The sequence below is a fragment of the Salmo salar genome, chromosome ssa14 (genome assembly GCF_905237065.1).
Source record: "Salmo salar chromosome ssa14, Ssal_v3.1, whole genome shotgun sequence".
In the NCBI taxonomy this organism is placed as follows: domain Eukaryota; kingdom Metazoa; phylum Chordata; class Actinopteri; order Salmoniformes; family Salmonidae; genus Salmo; species Salmo salar.
In genome coordinates, this window is record NC_059455.1 from 80,351,485 (window position 1) to 80,369,050 (window position 17,566).

A 17,566-nucleotide genomic window follows, 5' to 3' on the forward strand; every position below is an offset into this window, starting at 1 on the left:
CTCCTCTTTCTTTAGCGACTTTTAGGGGCCAATTTACTAATGATGCATGTTTCAGAGCTGTGAGATCAGAAGTCACTCTCACAAAACAAATTGGGCTGAAAGAAACAGTTTTGGGCTGGTAGATAGTCAACACACTTTGTTGTGCCTCAATGGAATGGAATCAAGAGTGTTTTCCCCCACGCATAATAATGTTGAATCAATAGGCGGCTATTAAGGGATGCTTTTTGTCTCATTAGCGTGGACTTCTGCTCTGTTGTTAATGTGATGGACACAGCCTAGCTGTGAAACATGTGGAGGGGAAATTGGCAGGTCCAGAGTATTAGGTCTAGGCGAAAAGCATTATGAAAAATGTTGCGATACAGAACAAGACCATGGTATCTGTCTTTGCGTGCTCTCTCCATTCCACCTGATAATCGCCTACAAACAACTCAGCTCAGGAACCCACTTTTGGATCTTTTATTAAAGCGATCTGTCAGAAACTCACATCATTGAGTTGTACACTATCTCCAGATGCATCGCTGTGTGTTTACTACCAAAGAACGGAGGAGCTGAGAGAAGACTCCTGCCTTCCTGAATCACATTATCTCAGAAAGCGTAGGGGCCTTTATTGGGGAAATCAAGTGGTATGACTACACGTTGCACTCTGATGTATTGCTAGTAAAGGGGAAAGCACTTTTAAAAAGATGAATCTCTACTCATTCAGTGGGTGATGTAATTTCAGCCCGTCTGCAGCCGGCTTAGGGTTCTGTCTCTGACAATCAGCCTGAATAAGATGCCTGCAGAGAAGGGTGGTGATCTGAACAGTCTCGCTGATCTCCCAGTCTTGCTTCCCTCTGGAAACCTTAAGCACTAGTGACAGCCCTACCACTCTCTGTTTCTCTATCCAGAGTGTTGAGGAGAATGTGAGCATTCCTCACAAAATGGTATGGTGAGAAGACCTTCAATGGCGAGTAGTAGCAGCCAGCATGCCAAACACTGTTGGTGTGACATGGAGTGTTTTTATTTGTCCCTCCACAGAAAGCTACTTTTATTTAAGGGCTGAGCGGAGGTAGGGAAAAATGGTTACCATGAAAATACAGCTGTATCGCATTAGTGGCTATTGACACTGCTCCCAGGGCAGGTCTGGACTAGCAGAAGTTACTTTTCGAAGCAGGTTAGGAGAACTTAGGCAGCAGGTTAGGAAAATGAACGTGGCAGGTCAGGAGAATTAGGTTAAAGTGAGGAAAAGGGTAAGGTTTAGGGTTAGCTAAAATGCTAAAATTGTCCCCGACGTGACTCAATCATATCTAGCTACAACCAGGCCTGCCCTAAACAGGGGTATGAGTCAGTGAGTGAGTGAGCGCATTTGTCGAATATAATTACCAGACTAAAGGGAGGGGTATGCAAATGGGGAATAATACAACATTAGAAGTATGAGTGTAATGGTTCTTTTGTGTTTTAACGTTTCATGTTCACAGAATGAGGGATCAAAGCGTTCTCATTCTGTTAAAAGGAGATCTTGTTAATTATAATCGGAAATATTCTGAGGCCTACTTTTGGAAACCACCCAAAATAGGAACCAAAACTGTTTTTTCCTTTTGCAGCTTCTCCCCTTGCAGATTTATGGTCAAAGGTGGTTCAGTAATCAAAAGTGGACTGCAGTGTCCTTGCTTCTGCTCCTTTTAAAACCTCTACAGGATCGGTGGGTCCCCTGCGGGACAGTTGAGCTAATGTGATTAGCATGAGATTGTAAGTAAAGAGAGTGCACAGTTATGAACTTGAAAATGTATTAATAAACAAATTAGGCACATTTGGGCAGTCTTGATACAACATTTTGAACTTAAATGCAATGGTTCATTGGAGTAGTCTAAAACTTTGCACATACACTGCTGCCATCCAGTAGCCAACATCTAAATTGTGCCTGGGATGGTATAATACATTATGGCCTTTCACTTGCATTTCAAAGATGATGGTACAAAATGTTTTTTTCTTTGTGTTATCTTTTACCAGATATGTGTTATATTCTCCTACATTAATTTCACATTTCCACAACATTCAAAGGGTTTCCTTTCAAATAGAATATGCATACCCTTGCTTCAGGTCCTGAGCTACAGACAGTTAGATTTGGGTATGTCATTTTAGGCAAAAATTTAAAAAAAAGGGGTGGATCCTTAATTAAGCATTTTAAATATAACCTTTGGTTTTAAATCTTGAGAAAGCTGTTACTATGATGTGTCAGCAAGGTGGCTTTTAAATATAAAAGCATACAGCTTGAGCTTATGGGTAACTGGGGTTAATAAGATGGGGGGAGAGGAGGCCTCATGTACCCTGCCAAGGCCCCTTGTCTAACCAATTTGAACCTAGTTCCACTAGGAAGAGACAGCATGGACTTGTAGAGCAATATGAACAGTATGGTTCTGGCTGTTGGGCGCTGAAGGCACAGAGGGGAGATGTATTCGTTCCAACTTGCACAGCAGTTAAGAAAGGCCTCCATGACCCCAAGGGGATACGCATGCAGACTCTCATTGAAGGAAGCTGTGTGTGTGTCCTCCCAAGCAGAAGTAATCCACAAACAGTCCCTGGAACTCAGTGTACCAACTCAGTGTACCAATAAACTATACTGTATAAACCCAAAACAACAATGATTAGTCCTGCTAAGGACTCTGCTTTGGTCCACATAATACAGCAAGCTTGTTTCTAGTAGTTATTGTAATTAGCATAATGGTCATTGACCTGTTCAGCTTGGCTGAGGTCAATTTGAATTGTTGTAATGGGTTTTAATAAATGCTGTACATTGTAAATGGCCATATGTGACCGACCGCCTCGATTCGGTCTTATGTAGCACAATTTGAAATTGTGTTTTTTTTACATTGGATACAAGCAGAGTTAGAAAATGGTATATCCTTCACTGCAGTTGAGGAACAATGGGAAAGTAATTCCGCTTTGAAAGTTGATAAACTTGTAACCCCACTTTTGAGAAAATGGCCCTTGAATGTTTTGGTACACCTACTGGAGAGCTTTTCTTTGTCTACACCCATTCAGCATCATTCACACCCTCTTAAGCCTTAGTCCCATCCATCTCTTTAAGGATTCACATGTGTGAGGCCATGTGGTAAACACACGCTATATCCCAAAAAGTTTATTTGTGACATGATCAGGATACAGATGGTGTAAATGGTACAGTGATAGTACTTGCATAGTAGCAATATCAAAAACAAAAAGTGTCCAGATAAAAATATTTTTAAAATATTTTATTGTTATTAGATGACGCTTACTGTTGACTAACCCCATTCCGTACAAATTTGCGCAACCACAGCATTCAAATGAGGCTGCAATGAAAACTAATGAGACTGTAGCGACTGTGGTGGCATCAAAATCTGGGAAATGAAACTACGTTTCTATTCAAGCATTGATTGACATGGGAAAAAGCCTGATAGTATTGGAGAAAAGTTGAAAAAACAGACCCCTCTGACGCTGTACGTTAAATTGTGATGTGTCATGACGTAACTTACAGCACGCATAATGCAACTCCTGTGTCGTACAGCCTCTCTCCACCAGGTGTAGCGCTTCTCTCACAGATTAAAAACAAGAAAGGGACAGGGACAGGTCAATTGTAGAACTGAATGCATACATTTTTTGCATCATCACCGCAAGCTATCATGACTCTCAAAAGCCGCGATAGACGCTGTTTACTTCTGTAGATAACTTTAACGCCGCCCTAAAAACCCGACTCAAATTCAACACGAGCCTTCAAATAGGTATGTAATGACACATTATATAAAGTATTTATATTGTTTTATTTACATTTTAGAGGTGATAAGTTGGACAGATCGGGTGAAAATGCAGTTTCCCCACACGGCTTATCCCCCCTCTTTCCCTATCAAATCAAATCAAATTGTTTTAGTCACATGCGCCGAATACACCAGGTGTAGACCTTACAGTGAAATGCTGACTTACTAGCCTCTAACCAACAATGCAGTTTAAATGAATACGGATAAGAATAAGAAATATAAAGATATCACGCAGTAGGTTTCGCTTCCCCACCCGCAATTTTTAAAAAGAACACAACGGTGCTCATTGCCTTCTTCAATCATGCAGAGACGGGCAGCATGAAGGTCTCGTCATTTATTTTGCTGGAAAGGTGAGAAATTGTGCTTCACAATGGTATTCATACTACAGTTGACCTGTAAGTATTTTTGGGGGGGACGCTAAAATAAGGTTAATTGTACATTACAGCACGATGTACAAAAGTGCGTTACCTAACTATACCCGACACACTTGTCTAAATTCATGGGTCATGTGAAGGAAATGCTATTACCACCCCCAGCCACATAGCTAAGTGGATGGGTCACTATTGCCTAGACATGTACACATGTTCATGAAATACAATTGATGGCCGAAGTCATCCCCAGACACACCTGCTAATTTGATGCGTCATGTAATAATCCGGCCGAAGTGGAATCTTTTGTTTAGACATGGTTCAAACTAGGTTCAATGTTAACTAGCTAACATTAGGCTATAACTAGCAAGCTAAAATTTGCTAGCTAACTAACAGTAAGCTTTAACTTGCAATAAAAATGACGCTTTGACAAAATTAGAAACTTCTATATGGAAAATGTAGTAAGACACTTACCCGCATACATGGATGAACGCTTCACGGCAGACTGGAACCATTTAACTCCGTTTTGTTTGTAGCTACATCTTGTGTGGCCAGCTTTGTGTCAAGTCACTCTGGTTAACACTGACCGTCGCGTGTGCAGAAAGTAGCCCATCAGTTTTTCCTACTGATCTGTCGATAGCCCCGGCTAAATTCTGGGCATCAATGTTGTTGAGAAAATTAGCAAAACTTTTGGCTAATGTTATATCTTTCAAAAACAGTGCAGTAGAAAGGACTGTCAACACATACTGAACAGCTCACGTTATAGAAAGAAACGCACTTCATGGCAGACAATCCAAACTCATCTCCCATACATTATTTCAGCCAAGCATGGCAAGTGGGAAGGTTCCTGCTTTTTCCATGGCTAAAGCAACTAGGCTCGTAATTGTAACAATTTTATTCGTATTTATGGAAGGAATACAAGTTTGTTATTAAAGCACATGAAAGTTCACATGTTCAAGATGGCATTTCTACCAAAAACACAAAAAATGTATGTTTACGTTCAAATACTGCTCCTGTGAAGTAGTGACATGTGACATACGGCTCGTTTCCTGAAATGAGTCACATATTGAAGAGGTGAACCTAGTCAAAGGCTGTGTTTCAGGCTGACTACATTTCAGACACATGCCGGATCTCACAGCTCCTGGACAGGTATTTAAGACACCAGCTAACTACATCATATGATATACAGTGCTTTCAGAAAGTATTTACACCCCTTGACATTGTCCACATTTTGTTGTGTTACAGCCTGGATTTAAGATGGATTACATTTTGATGTTGTGTCACTGGCCTAAACACAATACAGTACCCCATAACGTCGAAGTGGAGGTTTTTTTTGGTTTTGTTTTGTTTTTTACAAATTATTTAAAAAAGCTGAAATGAAAACTGTTTGAATACTAAATAAATTCATGAATAAAAACTTGCTTAACAAGTCACATATAAGTTACATGGGACTCTGTGTGCAAATAATAGTGTAACATGATTTTTGAACGACTACCTCATCTTTGTACCCCACACATACATGTAAGGACCCCCAGTCTAGCAGTGAATTTCAAACACAGATTCAACCACGAAGACCAGGGAAGTTTTCCAATGCCTCGCAAAGAAGGGCACCTGTTGGTAGATTAAAAGATAAAATAAAAAAAGCACACATTTAATATCAATACACCCAGTCACAACAAAGACACAGGTGTCCTTCCTAACTCAGTTTCCGGAGAGGAAGGAAACCGCTCAGGGATTTCACGATGAGGCCAATTGTTACAGAGTTTAATGCCTGTGATAGGAGAAAACTGAGGATGGATCAACAACATTAACATCCACAACATCCACAATATTAACCTAAATGACAGAGTGAAAATACAAACATTCCAAAATATGCATCCTGTTTGCAATAAGACACTAAAGTAAAACTGCAAAAAATGTGGCAAAGAAGTGAACTTTATGTCCTGAATACAAAGCGTTATGTTTGGGGCAAATCCAACACATCACATCACTAAGTACCACTCTTCATATTTTCAAGCATGGTAGTGGCTGCATCATGTTATGGGTATGCTTGTCATTGGCAAAGACTAGGGAGTTTTTTTATGATAAAAAGACACTGGGAGACAAATTCACCTTTCAGCAGGACAATAACCTTAAACACTAGGCCAAATATACACTGGAGTTGCTTACCAAGACAACCTAAATCTGCTTGAAAATCTATGGCAAGACTTGAAAATGTCAGTCGAGCAATGATCAACAACAAACTTGACAGATTATTGTACAATCCAGGTGTGCAAAGCTCTTAGAGACTTACCCAGAAAGACTCACAACCGTAATCACTGCCAAAGGTGAATCTAACATGTATTGACTCAGAGGTGTGAATACTTATGTAAATTAGATATTTCTGTGTATCATTTTCAATACATTTGAAGTCATTTCTTCTAAAAACATGTTTTCAGTTTGTCATTATGGGGTATTGTGTGTAGTTGGGTGAGAAAAACATATTTAACACATTTTGAATTCAGGCTATAACACAACAAAATGTGGAATAAGTCAAGGGGTATGAATACTTTCTGAAGGCACTGTAGCTATCTGATGCCCTTCTGCAATGTAGTGGAACTGGAATGCGATCAAAGCCAGATAGCTGATGTGAAATGCACTGAAAGCACCAGCAGGGGAGGCCACCGCTAGGGGAGAGGGGTGTGTGTAAGGAGGACCATGAAAATGGAGTGAATGAAAAAAGGAGAAGTGTGAGGAGATGAGAAGGAGCAGAGTAGAATAGGGAGGAAGAGGGTGGAAAAAAAGATTGGAGGAGTAGAAAAGAGAGGAAGATGGGGAAAGAAGACATCCAGGTGTTTTTTTGTCCACCTTCACAACTCACTTGTAATTGGTGACTTTGTCCAATTATAGAGGAAAGCTTGTCACTTCACTCACAATACATTGTCTTTCTGCTTCTTGCTTGATAGTCTTATTGAGATTCTACTATCAAATACAGTACACGTAAAAGTGGAACATGTATTTGTAATGACCCTGTGGCCATCAGACGATCAAAGAGATTGGCAAATAACATCTCTGAAATATGTATGTTCATACAGATGTAGGATTTTAATTTGATCACTCTTTTGTTGCTGAGAATTTTCCTGCACGGCAGGAAATAAAAACTTGTAGTGTAGTCAAGGTTTAAAAAGGTTGCTAAAGTTTGTCATTTCCAATTTAAAATGTCAGACTAGATTTTCCCTAAAAACGTATCAACCCCTACAAAAAATGTCCATTAATTATTATCCACATGATAATCTACATTTCCGCTTGCTCCAGGATTATTTTCCAGCTGTAGCAAACTGGCTCAAATTAAGATCCTACATCTATCTGTATGCATTAGATTGAAAATACTGTATGTCCTTGGTTATCCCATTGTGGGCCAATGGAGTGTGGAGAGAAACCCTAAGAGAGATGATTTGTTAAAGCCATGTGGAAGGGAAGGTATTCACTTTATTCTATTCTCTCTCAAGTTCTTTGAAGCCGATGACAAGTTGAAAGGTTAATCATACTACAGGGATACTCTGTGATCTCCTGGGGTGGTTATGCAAAAGTTTTTATAAATATTTCACTTACATGTCTATTAGCATAACCAATAGGAATTATGTAACATGGCTCCGACGACGTGGTTTGAAGCACACATCTCTACACTGTCATTTTCAGAGTGTTTAAATATTCAGCACTTTTTATGTCTAATTCTGGCCTCTATTGATGTGTATATTTCTCTCACCTCTCTTCACAGTATGGCTTTTTGGAGGAGAAATCACTTTAGTGAAATGTTAATAGCCTTCCAAGCAGAGCTAGTGTAGCCCATAAATAAGCCTGAGCCCATGTACATTTGAAATGTTATAATGATCTTTACTTTGAAATGGGGCCGTAGAATCGATCTGTTCTCCCTACACATTTAAAGGTTATCCATTCACCTCGCAGTACTGTGCTGCTGGCTCCAGTGTTTAATGTAACTCCACCACTCAGTACTCTGCTACTGGCTCCAAGTGTTAATTGTAACTCCACCACTCAGTGCTCTGCTGCTGGCTCCAGTGTTTAATGTAACTCCACCACTCAGTGCTCTGCTGCTGGCTCCAGTGTTTAATGTAACTCCACCACTCAGTGCTCTGCTGCTGGCTCCAGTGTTTAATGTAACTCCACCACTCAGTGCTCTGCTGCTGGCTCCAGTGTTTAATGTAACTCCACCACTCAGTGCTCTGCTGCTGGCTCCAGTGTTTAATGTAACTCCACCACTCAGTGCTCTGCTGCTGGCTCCAGTGTTTAATGTAACTCCACCACTCAGTACTCTGCTGCTGGCTCCAGTGTTTAATGTAACTCCACCACTCAGTACTCTGCTACTGGCTCCAGTGTTTAATCTAACTCCACCACTCAGTGCTCTGCTGCTGGCTCCAGTGTTTAATCTAACTCCACCACTCAGTGCTCTGCTGCTGGCTCCAGTGTTTAATGTAACTCCACCACTCAGTGCTCTGCTGCTGGCTCCAGTGTTTAATGTAACTCCACCACTCAGTACTCTGCTGCTGGCTCCAGTGTTTAATGTACTGTAACTCCATAAAGCTGCTTTAGCTGAATGACACAACATTAGGCTGACTGGTTGGTGAGACCTGTCAGGGTAGTACTGGTATTTTATGTTGATCTCCAGGTCATTCTGATTGGTGTATGTTATTGATTAATAGTATCTTATTGGTTATTCTGACTGGTGTCTGCGTGCTATTGGTTAATGGCATCTCCAAATCATTCTGATTGGTGTAATGTATGATTGTCAGATCATTCTGATTTGTTTGTCATCTCCTCTCTCGCCATAGGTTAACAGGCTTCTCAATGCCACCACCAGTCACGAGCACGGGGTCCGTCTTCTCCCTGCGTCTTACCAGTGACTTCGCTGTGAGCGCTCACGGCTTTAAATTATATTATGAAGGTAAGGCTCTTCTCTTCTCCTTATATTCTTCTTCTATGCTCTGATCTCTCTGGGAGTTTGAATTTGTATTTTATTTCATTAAAGAGCTTTACCCCACTGTTAGACCTGCTGTTTTCTAAGGACCTCATCAGTCCACATCAAACCAGATCTAATCAAAAACACACACAGTTATAGACCTGCTGTTCTCTAAGGACCTCATCAGTCCACATCAAACCAGATCTAATCAAAAACACACACAGTTATATACCTGCTGTTCTCTAAGGACCTCATCAGTCCACATCAAACCAGATCTAATCAAAAACACACACAGTTATAGACCTGCTGTTCTCTAAGGACCTCATCAGTCCACATCAAACCAGATCTAATCAAAAACACACACAGTTATAGACCTGCTGTTCTCTAAGGACCTCATCAGTCCACATCAAACCAGATCTAATCAAAACCACACACTGTATAGGCCTACTGAACTGCCCCTGAGGCCAGACAGACATATTGTCCATGTATGGCATCAAAGCATCTACAGAAAGGCACACATGCTTAAAACATCATCTGCATGTTTATTACACACAGTAGGTGAATGGTTCAAGTCATCTTTTAAGAACTGTAACTGTATTATCATCTGTGTCATGAAACTTGGCATAAAGGAAGCACAAACATCTAGCATTTCCAAGAATCCACGACTATGCCAAGTAGACTAGCCCACCCCAAACCCTCGTCCAAGGCTAAGGAAGAACAAACACAACTCACACACAAACACAACGTCAATCATATTTGCGGTCAAATGTCTTGCCTTCCCCGCTTTACCCCCATGATGGACCATCCTATTTCTCCTCTGTCAGCTGACTAACTAACTGTGTAGCCCTGCAGTCTTCAGACAGAACCTCCTACCCCTCTACCCATCCTCTACCCTCCAGTCCTCTCCTCTGCCACCCTCCTCTCGTCTGCCCCTCCTCTGCCACTCTTCTCCCCTCTGCCCCTCCTCTGCCACCTCCTCTCCTCTGCTCCTCCTCTGCCACCCTCCTCTCCCCCTCCTCTGCCACACTCTGCCCCACCTCTGTCACCCTCCTCTCCTCTGCTCCTCCTCTGCTACCCTCCCCTCCTATGCCACACTCTGCCCCACCTCTGCCACCCTCCTCTCCTCTGCCCCTTTCCTCTGCCCCACCTCTGTCACCCTCCTCTCCTCTGCCCCTCCTCTGCCACCCTCCTCTCCTCTGCCACCCTCTGCCCCACCTCTGTTACCCTCCTCTCCTCTGCCCCTCCTCTGCCACCTCCTCTCCTCTGCCCCTCCTCTGCCACCCTCCTCTCCTCTGCCCCTCCTCTGCCACCCTCCTCTCCTCTGCCCCACCTCTGCCACCCTCCTCTCCTCTGCCCCTCCTCTGCCACCCTCCTCTCCTCTGCCCCACCTCTGCCACCCTCCTCTCCTCTGCCCCTCCTCTGCCACCCTCCTCTCCTCTGCCACCCTCTGCCACCCTCCTCTCCTCTACCCCTCCTCTGCCACCCTCTGCCCCACCTCTGTCACCCTCCTCTCCTCTGCCCCTCCTCTGCCACCCGCCTTTCCTCTACCCCTTCTCTGCCACCCTCCTCTCCTCTGCCCCTCCTCTGCCACCTCCTCTCCTCTGCCCCTCCTCTGCCACCTCCTCTCCTCTGCCCCTCCTCTGCCACCCTCCTCTCCTCTGCCCCTCCTCTGCCACCCTCCTCTCATCTGCCCCTCCTCTGCCACCCCCCTCCCACCCTCTCTCCTCTGCCCCTCCTCTGCCACCCTCCTCTCATCTGCACCTCCTCTGCCACCCCCCTCCCACCACCTCTCCTCTGCCCCACCTCTGCCACCCTCCTCTCCTCTACCCCTCGTCTGCCACCCTCCTCTCCTCTGCCCCACCTCACGCCACCTCCTCTCCTCTGCCCCACCTCTGCCACCCTCCTCTCCTCTACCCCTCCTCTGCCACCCTCCTCTACTCTGACACCCTCCTCTCCTCTGCCGCTCCTCTGCCACCGCCTCTCCTCTGCCCCTCCTCTGCCACCCTCCTCTCCTCTGCCCCTCCTCTGCCACCCTCCTCTCCTCTACCCCTCCTCTGCCACTTCCTCTCCTCTGCCCCTCCTCTGCCACCCCCTCTCCTCTGCCCCTCCTCTGCCACCCTCCTCTTCTATACCCCTCCTCTGCCACCCTCTGCCCCACCTCTGTCACCCTCCTCTCCTCTGCCCCTCCTCTGCCACCCTCCTCTGCCACCCTCCTCTCCTCTACCCCTCCTCTGCCACCCTCCCCTCCTCTGCCACCCTCTGCCCCACCTCTGTCACCCTCCTCTCCTCTGCCCCTCCTCTGCCACCTCCTCTCCTCTGCCCTTCCTCTGCCACCCTCCTCTCCTCTGCCCCTCCTCTGCTACCCTCCTCCCCTCTGCCCCTCCTCTGCCACCCTCCTCTGCCACCTCCTCTCCTCTGCCCTTCCTCTGCCACCCTCCTCTCCTCTGCCCCTCCTCTGTCACCCTCCTCTCCTCTGCCCCTCCTCTGCCACCCTCCTCTGCCACCCTCCTCTCCTCTACCCCTCCTCTGCCACCCTCCCCTCCTCTGCCACCCTCTGCCCCACCTATGTCACCCTCCTCTCCTCTGCCCCTCCTCTGCCACCTCCTCTCCTCTGCCCTTCCTCTGCCACCCTCCTCTCCTCTGCCCCTCCTCTGCTACCCTCCTCCCCTCTGCCCCTCCTCTGTCAACCTCCTCTCCTCTGCCCCTCCTCTGTCACCCTCCTCTCCTCTGCCCCTCCTCTGTCACCCTCCTCTCCTCTGCCCCTCCTCTGCCACCCCCTCCCACCCCTCTCTCGTCTGCCCCTCCTCTGCCACTCTCGTCCCCTCTGCCACCCTCCTCTCCTCTGATCCTCTCCTCTGCCCCTCCTCTGCCACCCTCCTCTCCTCTGCCCCTCCTCTGCCATCTCCTCTCCTCTACCCCTCCTCTGTCACCCTCCTCTCCTCTGCCCCTCCTCTGCCACCTCCTCTCCTCTGCCCCTCCTCTGCCACCCTCCTCTCCTCTGCCCCACCTCTGTCACCCTCCTCTCCTCTGCCCCTCCTCTGCCACCTCCTCTCCTCTGCCCCTCCTCTGCCACCCTCCTCTCCTCTACCCCTCCTCTGCCACCCTCTGCCCCACCTCTGTCACCCTCCTCTCCTCTGCCCCTCCGCTGCCACCCTCCTCTCCTCTGCCACCCTCCTCTCCTCTACCCCTCCTCTGCCACCCTCCTCTCCTCTGCCCCTCCTCCTGCCACCTCCTCTCCTCTGCCCCTCCTCTGCCACCTCCTCTGCCACCTCCTCTCCTCTGCCCCTCCTCTGCCACCTCCTCTGCCACCTCCTCTGCCCCTCCTCTGTCACCCTCCTCTCCTCTGCCCCTCCTCTGCAACCCTCCTCCCCTCTGCCCCTCGTCTGTCACTCTCCTCTCCTCTGCCGCTCCTCTGTCACTCTCCTCTCCTCTGCCCCTCCTCTGCCACCCTCCTCTCATCTGCCCCTCCTCTGCCACCCTCCTCTCATCTGCCCCTCCTCTGCCACCCCCTCCCACCCCTCTCTCCTCTGCCCTTCCTCTGCCACTTCCTCTCCTCTGCCCCTCCTCTGCCACCTCCTCTCCTCTGCCCCTCCTCTGCCACCCTCCTCTCCTCTACCCCTCCTCTGCCACCCTCTGCCCCACCTCTGTCACCCTCCTCTCCCCTGCCCCTCCTCTGCCAACCGCCTTTCCTCTACTCCTCCTCTGCCACCCTCCTCTCCTCTGCCACCCTCCTCTCCTCTACTCCTCCTCTGCCACCCTCCTCTCCTCTGCCCCTCCTCCTGCCACCTCCTCTCCTCTGCCCCTCCTCTGCCACCTCCTCTGCCACCTCCTCTCCTCTGCCCCTCCTCTGCCACCTCCTCTGCCACCTCCTCTGCCCCTCCTCTGTCACCCTCCTCTTCTCTGCCCTTCCTCTGCCACCCTCCTCTCCTCTGCCCCTCCTCTGCCACCCTCCTCCCCTCTGCCCCTCCTCTGTCACTCTCCTCTCCTCTGCCGCTCCTCTGTCACTCTCCTCTCCTCTGCCCCCTCCTCTGCCACCCCTCCTCTCATCTGCCCCTCCTCTGCCACCCCCCTCCCACCCCTCTCTCCTCTGCCCCTCCTCTGCCACCCTCCTTTCCTCTGCCCTTCCTCTGCCACTTCCTCTCCTCTGCCCCTCCAAGGCCACTTCCTCGCCTCTGCCACCCTCCTCTCCTCTACCCCTCCTCTGCCACCCCCCTGCCCCACTTCTGTCACCCTCCTCTCCTCTGCCCCTCCTCTGCCACCTCCTCTCCTCTGCCCCTCCTCTGCCACCCTCCTCTCGTCTGCCCCTCCTCTGCCACTCTCATCCCCTCTGCCCTTCCTCTGCCACTTCCTCTCCTCTGCCCCTCCTCTGCCACTTCCTCTCCTCTGCCACCCTCCTCTCCTCTACCCCTCCTCTGCCTCCTCCTCTCCTCTACCCCTCCTCTGCCACCCTCTGCCCCACCTCTGCCACCCTCCTCTCCTCTGCCCCTCCTCTGCCACCCTCCTCTCCTCTGCCCCTCCTCTGCCACCCTCCTCTCCTCTGCCCCTCCTCTGCCACCCTCCTGTCCTCTGCCCCTCCTCTGTCACCCTCCTCTCCTCTGCCCCTCCTCTGCCACCCTCCTCTCCTCTGCCCCTCCTCTGCCACCCTCCTCTCCTCTGCCCCTCCTCTGCCACCCTCCTCTCCTTTGCCCCTCCTCTGCCACCCTCTGCCCCACCTCTGTCACCCTCCTCTCCTCTGCCCCTCCTCTGCTACCCTCCTCTCCTCTGCCCCTCCTCTGTCACCCTCCTCTCCTCTGCCCCCCCCTCTGCCACCCTCCTCTCCTCTGCCCCTCCTCTGCCACCCTCCTCTCCTCTTGCTCTCCTCTGCCACCCTCCTCTCCTCTGCCCCCCCTCTGTCACCCTCCTCTCCTCTGCCCCTCCTCTGCCACCCTCCTCTCCTCTGCGCCTCCTCTGTCACCCTCCTCTCCTCTGCCCCTCCTCTGCCACCTTCTCTCCTCTGCCCCTCCTCTGCCACCCTCTGCCCCACCTCTGCCACCCTCCTCTCCTCTGCCCCTCCTCTGCCACCCTCCTGTCCTCTGCCCCTCCTCTGCCACCCTCCTCTCCTTTGCCCCTCCTCTGCCACCCTCTGCCCCACCTCTGTCACCCTCCTCTCCTCTGCCCCTCCTCTGCTACCCTCCTCTCCTCTGCCCCTCCTCTGCCACCCTCCTGTCCTCTGCCCCTCCTCTGTCACCCTCCTGTCCTCTGCCCCTCCTCTGTCACCCTCCTCTCCTCTGCCCCTCCTCTGCCACCCTCCTCTCCTCTGCCCCTCCTCTGCCACCCTCCTGTCCTCTGCCCCTCCTCTGCCACCCTCCTGTCCTCTACCCCTCCTCTGCCACCCTCCTCTCCTCTGCAACCCTCCTCTCCTCTGCCCCTCCTCTGCCACCTCCTCTGCCACCCTCCTCTCCTCTGCAACCCTCCTCTCCTCTGCCCCTCCTCTGCCCCTCCTCTGCCACCCTCCTCTCCTCTGCAACCCTCCTCTCCTCTACCCCTCCTCTGCCACCTCCTCTGCCACCCTCCTCTCCTCTGCCCCTCCTCTGCCACCCTCCTCTCCTCTGCCACCCTCCTCTCCTCAGCCCCTCCTCTGCCACTTCCTCTCCTCTGCCCCTCCTCTCCCACCCCCTCTCCTCTGCCCCTCCTCTACCACCCTCCTCTCCTCTGCCCCTCCTCTGCCACCCTCCCCTCCTCTGCCATCCTCTGTCCCACCTCTGTCACCCTCCTCTCCTCTGCCCCTCCTCTTCCACCTCCTCTCCTCTGCCCCTCCTCTGCCACCCTCCTCTCCTCTACCCCCTCCTCTGCCACCCTCCTCTCCTCTGCCCCTCCTCTGCCACCTCCTCTGCCCCTCCTCTGTCACCCTCCTCTCCTCTGCCCCTCCTCTGGCACCTCCTCCCCTCTGCCCCTCCTCTGTCACCCTCCTCTCCTCTGCCCCTCCTTTGCCACCCTCCTCTCCTCTGCCCCTCCTCTGCCACCCTCCTCTCCTCTGCCCCTCCTCTGCCACCCTCCGGTCTCTGCCCCTCCTCTGTCACCCTCCTCTCCTCTGCCCCTCCTCTGTCACCCTCCTCTCCTCTGCCCCTCCTCTGCCACCCTCCTCTCATCTGCCCCTCCTCTACCACCCCTCCCACCCCTCTCTCCTCTGCCCCTCCTCTGCCCCTCCTCTGCCACCCTCCTTTCCTCTGCCCTTCCTCTGCCACTTCCTCTCCCTCTGCCCCTCCTCTGCCACCTCCTCTCCTCTGCCCCTCCTCTGCCACCCTCCTCTCCTCTACCCCTCCTCTTCCACCCTCTGCCCCACCTCTGTCACCCTCCTCTCCTCTGCCCCTCCTCTGCCAACCGCCTTTCCTCTACTCCTCCTCTGCCACCCTCCTCTCCTCTGCCACCCTCCTCTCCTCTACTCCTCCTCTGCCACCCTCCTCTCCTCTGCCCCTCCTCCTGCCACCTCCTCTCCTCTGCCCCTCCTCTGCCACCTCCTCTGCCACCTCCTCTCCTCTGCCCCTCCTCTGCCACCTCCTCTGCCACCTCCTCTGCCCCTCCTCTGTCACCCTCCTCTTCTCTGCCCTTCCTCTGCCACCCTCCTCTCCTCTGCCCCTCCTCTGCCACCCTCCTCCCCTCTGCCCCTCCTCTGTCACTCTCCTCTCCTCTGCCGCTCCTCTGTCACTCTCCTCCCCTCTGCCCCTCCTCTGTCACTCTCCTCTCCTCTGCCCCTCCTCTGTCACTCTCCTCTCCTCTGCCCCTCCTCTGCCACCCTCCTCTCATCTGCCCCTCCTCTGCCACCCCCCTCCCACCCCTCTCTCCTCTGCCCCTCCTCTGCCACCCTCCTTTCCTCTGCCCTTCCTCTGCCACTTCCTCTCCTCTGCCCCTCCAAGGCCACTTCCTCGCCTCTGCCACCCTCCTCTCCTCTACCCTCCTCTGCCACCCCCTGCCCCACTTCTGTCACCCTCCTCTCCTCTGCCCCTCCTCTGCCACCCTCCTCTCGTCTGCCCCTCCTCTGCCACTCTCATCCCCTCTGCCCTTCCTCTGCCACTTCCTCTCCTCTGCCCCTCCTCTGCCACTTCCTCTCCTCTGCCACCCTCCTCTCCTCTACCCCTCCTCTGCCTCCTCCTCTCCTCTACCCTCCTCTGCCACCCTCTGCCCCACCTCTGCCACCCTCCTCTCCTCTGCCCCTCCTCTGCCACCCTCCTGTCCTCTGCCCCTCCTCTGTCACCCTCCTCTCCTCTGCCCCTCCTCTGCCACCCTCCTCTCCTTTGCCCCTCCTCTGCCACCCTCTGCCCCACCTCTGTTACCCTCCTCTCCTCTGCCCCTCCTCTGCTACCCTCCTCTCCTCTGCCCCTCCTCTGCCACCCTCCTGTCCTCTGCACCTCCTCTGTCACCCTCCTCTTCTCTGCCCCTCCTCTGTCACCCTCCTGTCCTCTGCCCCTCCTCTGTCACCCTCCTCTCCTCTGCCCCTCCTCTGCCACCCTCCTCTCCTCTGCCCCTCCTCTGCCACCCTCCTGTCCTCTGCCCCTCCTCTGTCAACCTCCTCTCCTCTGCCCCTCCTCTGTCACCCTCCTCTCCTCTGCCCCTCCTCTGCCACCCTCCTCTCATCTGCCCCTCCTCTACCACCCCCTCCCACCCCTCTCTCCTCTGCCCCTCCTCTGCCCCTCCTCTGCCACCCTCCTTTCCTCTGCCCCTCCTATGCCAACCTACTCTCGTCTGCCCCTCCTCTGCCACTCTCGTCCCCTCTGCCCTTCCTCTGCCACTTCCTCTCCTCTGCCCCTCCTCGGCCACTTCCTCTCCTCTGCCACCCACCCTCCTCTCCTCTACCCCTCCTCTGTCACATCCTCCCCTCTGCCCCTCCTCTGCCACCCTCTGCCCCACCTCTGTCACCCTCCTCTCCTCTGCCCCTCCTCTGCCACCCTCCTTTCCTCTGCCCCTCCTCTGCCACCCTCCTCTCCTCTGCCCCTCCTCTGCCACCCTCCTCTCCTCTGCCCCTCCTCTGTCACCCTCCTCTCCTCTGCCCCCCCTCTGCCACCCCCTCCTCTCCTCTGCCCCTCCTCTGCCACCCTCCTCTCCTCTTGCTCTCCTCTGCCACCCTCCTCTCCTCTGCCCCCCTCTGTCACCCTCCTCTCCTCTGCCCCTCCTCTGCCACCCTCCTCTCCTCTGCGCCTCCTCTGTCACCCTCCTCTCCTCTGCCCCTCCTCTGCCACCTCCTCTCCTCTGCCCCTCCTCTGCCACCCTCTGCCCCACCTCTGCCACCCTCCTCTCCTCTGCCCCTCCTCTGCCACCCTCCTGTCCTCTGCCCCTCCTCTGCCACCCTCCTCTCCTTTGCCCCTCCTCTGCCACCCTCTGCCCCACCTCTGTCACCCTCCTCTCCTCTGCCCCTCCTCTGCTACCCTCCTCTCCTCTGCCCCTCCTCTGCCACCCTCCTGTCCTCTGCCCCTCCTCTGTCACCCTCCTGTCCTCTGCCC

At 51.9% G+C, this 17,566-nt stretch overlaps 1 protein-coding gene across 1 annotated transcript in view; it reads left to right on the plus strand.

Moving 5' to 3' along the window:
- The window catches only part of LOC106570400 (CUB and sushi domain-containing protein 3-like), a 725,317-nt gene that overhangs the window by 138,080 nt on the left and 569,671 nt on the right, over positions 1 to 17,566 (plus strand). The window contains 1 exon segment of the mRNA XM_014142665.2: positions 8,965 to 9,077. Coding sequence (XP_013998140.1) covers positions 8,965 to 9,077 — 113 coding nt within the window.